Below are 8,015 nucleotides of genomic sequence, written 5' to 3' on the forward strand. Positions count from 1 at the left end.
GTAATGTTTACTGATATTCACAACATTACAAGAAGGGTATAATCAAATTGTACACAAGACAATTTGACAAGGTTCAATTTATGTTTGTTAAAAACTGTATATATTGTTAGGTTAGGATGTATTAGTTTGAGCTAGGTAAAGTTGGGTAGGTTTTAAGATCTGTTGGGGCACCATCTTGTGTGCAATGTGAACTGTATCCTTAGGAGATAATAATAAAGTAATGTAATAATAATATTTTTTTGTTTAAAGATTGCATAGGATGTGATTACAGTTATTTCATAATACATATCTGTATAAAACCGCCAGTCACTCTGAGCATCTTGGACGTATTTTAAGATTAATATGAGAGTTTTGATTAGTTCATTTTTTAGGGGAATACTTATTACTATGATTTTTTTTAGTTTAGTTCATTTATTATACACCCCATACTTATCTTGTGGATGTTAGTGGAAAGAGTTACAGAGGCACATAATGGGCTCAGGGACTGAACCCCACAATTCATTTAGCTAAGCAATTTACAATCTTAATGAGCTACAGTATTTACAAAATTCAGTATAAGTCGTCACATCATAAATGTGTTCGAGATCGACCACAAGTACAGTTTCTAAATTAAGCAACTGACATATGTGGAGAGCTAGGAGATGTAAATTAATTTATATATATGTGTATCAATTCAGAAATTTAGTAATGATATGCAGTTTTCTGGAAACAGTGCTTTAGAACATAACTCACTTTTAGAGTCTAGTGGCTGCAGTGGTAAATGTTATAATAATTATTATAATTATAATAAATTTTACATATTTTTAATACTAACAAAAGTATAATTAACAACTGGGTTTATTAAGATGAAGAACTATTTAGGAGTTATGCCACCTGGTGGACACAAATAGAATATAAATTGATATTACTGTATTATTATATAGTCCATCCTAGAATATGTTTCTGCCCGAAACGCTGCGCGTACTAGTGGCTTTACAAGATTGTAAATACTATGCTATGTATTCTCTTTAACCCAATGTACCTTCTTGTATATAAATAAATAAATAAATGTTAAAAAAGGGTCCTGGTAATACAGTTTGGTTTATTCTCAACTCACAGTTGGGAATCATGGGCGGGACAGAAATGGTTGGGCATGTTTCCCATCACCTAATGCCTCTCTTCACCTAGCAGTAAATAGGTACCCAGGAGTTGGTCAGCTTGTTATGGGTTCTAGTTCTTTGTTTCAGCAATGTTATTTTGACTTATTTTCATAATGTATTTAACGTTATAGTTTGGGAGTATTTATTTATAATAGAGAAATCCTGTTGAGCTTGTAGAGTGTTATTTGTCTTTTCCTACTGAATGTAAGTACTGTATTGTACATGCCAATACAGAATAAAATCATTCAAAACTTTATGCACCACTTTTATGACAGCAGATGCAGTCACAAGCGCCTGGAATACTTAAGACTGGACGACGCATGCTCTTACCTCCGGAAAACAAGAAACGTGTCGTGTTCCTAGCTTCAACGGGTAATGGTGAAGCCTCTGGGGATTCTAGCTCGGACGCTTATAATTTTGAGGCGAGTACACATATACTGTACTGTACTCACATGCATGCACACTGTAGCTTGTTCAATGTCTAGTTATTTTTTTATGACCACTTAGATACTATTCGATTTTATTTGAGTACTATGATACATACTTCAGATGCCATATACAGTATTTCAAATGCCTGCAGTCAGATTCATAATATGGGTCCTGTGGACAATGCCCTTGACTCAGAATTGTGGATATCCGGTTCAATCCCCGGGTGGGAGAGAAATGGTTGGACATGTTTCCCTTCACCTGATGCTTCTATTCACATTATAGTAAAATAGGGACCTGGGAACTAAGCAACTGTGGGTTGCATCCTGCAGAATGTCAGTAGTTGGCCTATGGGGACCTATCACCTGATTCCTCTGTTCACTTGCCATTAACCTAGTGGACACCATTGGTTGAAAACGACAGACATTATGTGCTGTTTAGCATTCAATGCCAGTCGCTTTCAACCAACGATGCCCACTGGGAAATAAGTTCCTGAGAGTTAAGCAACTGTTGTGTGTTGCATCCAGGGAAAAGTCAGTAGTTGATTTATTGGAGACTGTGATAAACCTAAGTGCAAGCTTCCTGTCTCTTGGCAACTGGAATTTAATACTGTATTTTTGACACACTACACTTTATTTACAGGCTGCTGACAGTGATGACCCGTTTGAGGAAATGAAACGAACAGGGAGGAATTTATCTTCTATTAGAGTTGGTAAAATTCCTAAAGCTAATATTGCCCCAATAATTCGCTCAGTCAGCACACCGGGATTTCACAATAATCAGACACCTGCTATACATAACAGGAATGCAACTTCGTCCTTCTTTGGGAGTCTGAAGAGAAAGGGTGTTGGAGAATTATCTCACAAGAAGAAAAAGGTTTGTGGCTTTGTAATTATATTTTATTTGTATGTATAAAGTGTAACTTATTTAGTAGATGAGTTTTATTATACTGTACCTGTACTACATAAAAGAAATATTATCATAAGAGACTGATTCACATGAAAGTTCAGTATGTGATTTAAATGTGTTTTGTTTTCTTTAATCTTAATTTTATAATCTTCCTCCCAAAACCTGAAAGATGCGTATCAACAAATGTCGTGGTTTAGAAAAAAAAATCAACTACAACGATATAGTGATATCTTGGTTCTCAAATTTAATCCGTTCCCAGAGACAGGTTGTAAACTGAAAATTCACAACCCGAAATGAATTTTCCCATAAGAAATTATGTAAATTGAATTAATCCGTTCCACACTCCCAAAAATATTAACTTCACAAGACATTTCATACATAATACACACAAATATTTTTGTACCATAGTATGTACAAGTTATAGCTTACCTTTATTGATGATTCTTGTTGGTGTTTGGAAGACGGTGAGGAGAGGAGGAGAGGTGTTAGTGTTTGGAAGCGGAGTCCCCTTCCATTATAACATCAGGCAGTGATGACTTCTCTGGGGTACTCTCTCCTATGTTTTACAGGCATACCACTAGGACCTGGTTGTGGCTCACTGCTTGCTTGTCTTACTAAGAATCTGTCTAAAGACACTTGTTATTCTCTACATTTTAACAGTTGTCTGTAGTGAGACATCACATTGTCATTAAAAAGGTCAATGCAATGGCCTGCTACAGTTTTATCTGGGTGAGTTTTTTCAACAAAACTTTTCAGTTCTTCCCATACTTCACATATCTTTTTTTTTTTTTTTTTTTTTTTTTTTTTTTGAGATACAGTGGTACCTCGGAATGCGATTGTCCCTGTATGCGAGGTTTTCGGAAGGCGAGGTGTATTTACTCCAAAAATTTGTCTCGGAAGGCGATGGTTACTTCGGGAGGCGAGTTTAGACGCGAGTTTGTTGATACGCGTACAGCCGACCTAGCACGTGGTGGTTCGGTGATCGTCGCCCCTCCGCCCCGCCGCCCCTCAGTTTATTATTGTCTCGCGCTCAGTGACTACCCCCACATCAATTCTTCTCGCGGATTTTCAGTGTTTTGTTGGATTTTTGGTGATTTGTCTATACAATTTGTTATTATATATCTCACCATGGGTCCCAAGAAAGCCAGTGGTAAGGATAAAGGCCAGAAAGCTCATGTGAGGATGACAATAGAGGAGAAACAAGAGATCATTCGGAAGCATGAGAACGGTACACGTGTTGTTGAACTTTGTAGGCAGTACAACAAAGCCACATCAACAATATGCACTATACTTAAGAAGAAAAATAAGATTATGGGTGCTAAAGTGGCAAAAGGAGTAAGAACATTAACGGCACAAAGACCACAAATACTTGAAGAAGTGGAAAAGTTGTTATTAATTTGGATACACGACAAGGAGTTGAGGGGTGATAGTGTTTCGGAGGCCATTATTTGTGAGAAAGCCAGGGTGTTGCACGAAGACCTTCTAAAGAATACCCCTGCAACGAGTGATGCAGATAAGAAAGAGTTTAAGGCAAGCAGGGGCTGGTTTGAAAAATTTAGAAAGAGAAGTGGTATCCATAGTGTTACAAGGCATGGGGTTATGTGATGTGATTATGGAAGGGGACTCCCCTTCCAAACAGTAACTCCTCTCCTCCTCCCCCCTCCTCACCATCTTCCATACGCCTACAGCACTCGACAGCAAGGTAAGTAATAACTGGAACACAGTTTTGTAGGTTTATTTAGATGAATTAGGTAAATTAGGTATAAAAATTTAGTTTGATGTGGGGTTTTTGGGGTAGTCAGGAACGGATTAATTCATTTCCCTTTATTTCTTATGGGGAAATTAACTTCGGAATGCGAGTTTTCGGAAGGCGAGGCGTCTCCAGGAACGGATTAAACTCTTATTCTGAGGTATGCCTGTATATACAAGAGTTGTTACATTCTTGTACAGCCACTAGTACGCGTAGCGTTTCGGGCAGGTCCCTGGAATACGATCCCCTGCCGCGAAGAATCGTTTTTTCATCCAAGTACACATTTTACTGTTGCGTTAAACAGAGGCTACAGTTAAGGAATTGCGCCCAGTAAATCCTCCCCAGCCAGGATACGAACCCATGACATAGCGCTCGCAGAACGCCAGGCTCTTCTTCGCGGATCTTCTTCATAACGAAGGGACATTCTCTACTGCCTCTACTCGCAACTATTTTCTTAGGTTAAACATTACCACTGACTTTCTTGGGACCCCATGGCATGATATATAATAATTACTATTATGTTCAAAAACCAAAAAAGCAGAAAACAATGAAATTCTTTACAAAGAATTCAAGCACGATCATCAGGAGGCACTGGTAAACTGAAGCATGAAGCACGGTTGCCTATGCCACCAGGAACCATGCTGGTCGACTCCTACGTGTATCAACAAAGTTGCAATGCGAGGCAACATGCGTAACCCGATTAAAATTTTTCGAAGAAATTGATTTCGTAACCCGAAAAATTTGTAAAGAGGGACATTCGCTACCCAAGATTCCACTATACATCATTACAGTACTCCCCAACTATATTTTTAATTGCAGAAAATAAATCACAATAACAATGGCTGAAACAACCCAACCGACACATGTGAAATGAAAGCTATGACATTTCAGTCCATCCTGGACCCTTATGGGAGTCGCACCATGATTTGACCAGGGTTCAGGATGGACCAAAACGTAATCAGAAATGTTTGTTGGATTACTTATTATTTAAACATATATTTTCTAATTTACCCAACCCACACCACCCATAGAACTGAATTTATTAAATTGTTGTTCCTGACAATGGGAATTAAATCAGATGTTCTCTTGTGTTGTAGGCAAAACGAGATATTCCGAAGCACACCATCAAGACCTACAGTGGCCTGAGCCCGAAACAAAAAACCACAGCCCCGAGCACCTCATCAGTGCCTGTCGGTAGGGAATGGACGGAACAGTAGCAGGATTTACACGTGTGTGATCATTTGATTTCTTAAGATTTGTGTTTCAAAATATAAGGTACACACACACACAGTCACTTGATTTCTTAGGAATTTTGTGTTAAAATTGCATAACATACACATGTGATCACTTTATTTCTTAGGATTTGTGTATTAAAATTTAATAATGTACAGACATGATTATTTGATTTCTAAAGATTTGTGTGTTAACATTGGTTAATGATGTAGTTCTAATGAAACATACGTAAAACAATGTACATAACATAATGGAATTCTTATACTGTATTTATATAAGTCTGAGCATAATCTTTGTTCACTGATTTATGACTGTGGCAGACCACAGTAGTGTCATGCACTGTTTTCTCTCATTTTGTTTCAAAGGTTTTAAAAGAAGGATATTCCTTATTATTACTGATATTAGATCATTAGATCCCAGTTCAGTTTAAAGTCTAAAATCTTAATACTTTGCTACAAATAGAAAAAGAAGTATTAAATAAATAGGAAAGGAAGTACTGCACTAAATTGTTCAAAATTACTAAATCATTTTGATCACTACATATTATTTTGAAATATTGAAATTAAGAGATACATGGTATAGTACTGTATACAAATAATTTGGTTTATTTACCTGAATTTGCCTCAGAACCACCACCTCTAGTAGCCCTTAGAGGGGAACAAGAAGCCAGCAGCTTGTCAAAGGTCCTCCCATTAGTCCTAAAGATTGTTTCTACCTGGATTTTAAACTGGGTGTTGATACAAATGATTTATTCGAGTATCTTAATTGTAATGCTTAAATATTTAATGATAACAAATAACAAATTTAATAATAGCCTTATGATAACAAACATTGGGCAGATATTGTGAGGATTTTGAGGCAGGCTGCCTGTATTTGTTGTGTTATATCACGCCATTTGCACTGGGCATAATTACAGTGAAACACCATTGATTTCATGTAAGCATTTACAGTTTACCAACTTGGTGTTTTGTTACTGGGTTTTGAAATTTGGGTGAAGACCATTGACTAATAGACAATCTATTGAAGTTAATATAGATTTTTCCCATCTTGGGAAGCTACTTATGATTGTATTTTCTATATGATATGAGAATTTTTTTTTGTATTTATATATGACATTAATATTTGGACATAAGATATATATATATATATATATATATATATATATATATATATATATACAGTATATATATATACTGATGAGATTATATACAGTATATATATATATGTCGTACCTAATAGCCAGAACGCACTTCTCAGCCTACTATTCAAGGCCCGATTTGCCTAATAAGCCAAGTTTTCATGAATTAATGTTTTTTCGTCTACCTAACCTACCTAACCTAACCTAACCTAGCTTTTTTTGGCTACCTAACCTAACCTTACCTATAAATATAGGTTAGGTTAGGTTAGGTAGGGTTGGTTAGGTTCGGTCATATATCTACGTTAATTTTAACTCCAATAAAAAAAAATTGACCTCATACATAGAGAAAGGGTTTGCTTTATCATTTCATAAGAAAAAAATTATAGTAAATATATTAATTCTGGAAAACTTGGCTTATTAGGCAAATCGGGCCTTGAATAGTAGGCTGAGAAGTGAGTTCTGGCTACTAGGTACGACATATATATATATATATATAATATATATATATATTCATCAACTATGACAGGCTTTAAAATGGAAAGAAAACATTTATTTTTTGTCAAATTTTATAAATAGATTATTTTCTTGGTTGTAAGACAAATATAGTCTGCTATTTAAGTTTCTTATATTTTCCTTAGTACTTTTTCTTGTTTAGTCTGTTTTACAATACAATACAACAATACAATTTTATTTAGGTAAGGTACATACATACAATAAATATTTACAAGGATTGTTAGACTTATAGGTAGAGCTAGTACATACACTGCCTAAAGCCACTATTACGCAAAGCGTTTCGGGCATGGTTTTGGTGTACATTACTACCTGAATTTACCTGAAGGCCACCAATCTTAGTGGCCTCAATGGGGACAGGAGACCCAGAGGGGCAACCATCATTACCTGAAGTTACCCGAGTGCCACCCTATATCTACTGGCCTTGTTGGGAACAGGAATCTAGCAGCTTTGTCAAAGGTTCCATAATTTCTGAGCCCATTATGTTCATCCGTAACTCTTTCCCATTACTCCCACAGGATGGGTATGGGGTCCATTGCCACTCACAGGATAGGTAAGGGATCCACTATTACCAACAGACTGGGGTATTGGTGTGCATAATGAATGAATTAAACTGAAGGTACACACAGAAATTACAATAGCGTGATGCATCAAATGAACAAAAGAGTAATGAAGTAAGGGCGAAGAGGTAAAACAGCCTATTGACATAGCTCGGGTGCATGGGGGAGTTGCGTAAAACCTTGGTATGTGTCTCGGAGAGACTGCAGGAATCGTTGGTAAATTAGGATGATTTCTCGGTTGCAGTTCTTTTAACTGTGTCGTAGCTCAGTCGATTAAGGCAACGTCTAGGAACCTCTCGGACGTAGGTTTGAGTCCGGTGGCAGACAGCCAGGGTATTCATCTAATTGTA

The 8,015-nt window shown here is 36.7% G+C and overlaps 1 protein-coding gene across 1 annotated transcript in view; it reads left to right on the forward strand.

The window, feature by feature from the left end:
• LOC123769822 (synaptonemal complex protein 1) overlaps nucleotides 1-7,213 on the forward strand; it is a 28,115-nt gene extending 20,902 nt beyond the window's left edge. The window contains exons 19-21 of the mRNA XM_069301320.1: nucleotides 1,415-1,561; nucleotides 2,208-2,441; nucleotides 5,322-7,213. Of these exons, the coding sequence (XP_069157421.1) occupies nucleotides 1,415-1,561; nucleotides 2,208-2,441; nucleotides 5,322-5,441 (501 nt within the window). The 3' untranslated portion in view covers nucleotides 5,442-7,213. The remainder of the gene's footprint in view (nucleotides 1-1,414; nucleotides 1,562-2,207; nucleotides 2,442-5,321) is intronic.
• Nucleotides 7,214-8,015: the final 802 nt, after the last annotated feature.

Source organism: Procambarus clarkii, chromosome 45, assembly GCF_040958095.1.
Source record: "Procambarus clarkii isolate CNS0578487 chromosome 45, FALCON_Pclarkii_2.0, whole genome shotgun sequence".
Lineage (NCBI taxonomy): Eukaryota > Metazoa > Arthropoda > Malacostraca > Decapoda > Cambaridae > Procambarus > Procambarus clarkii.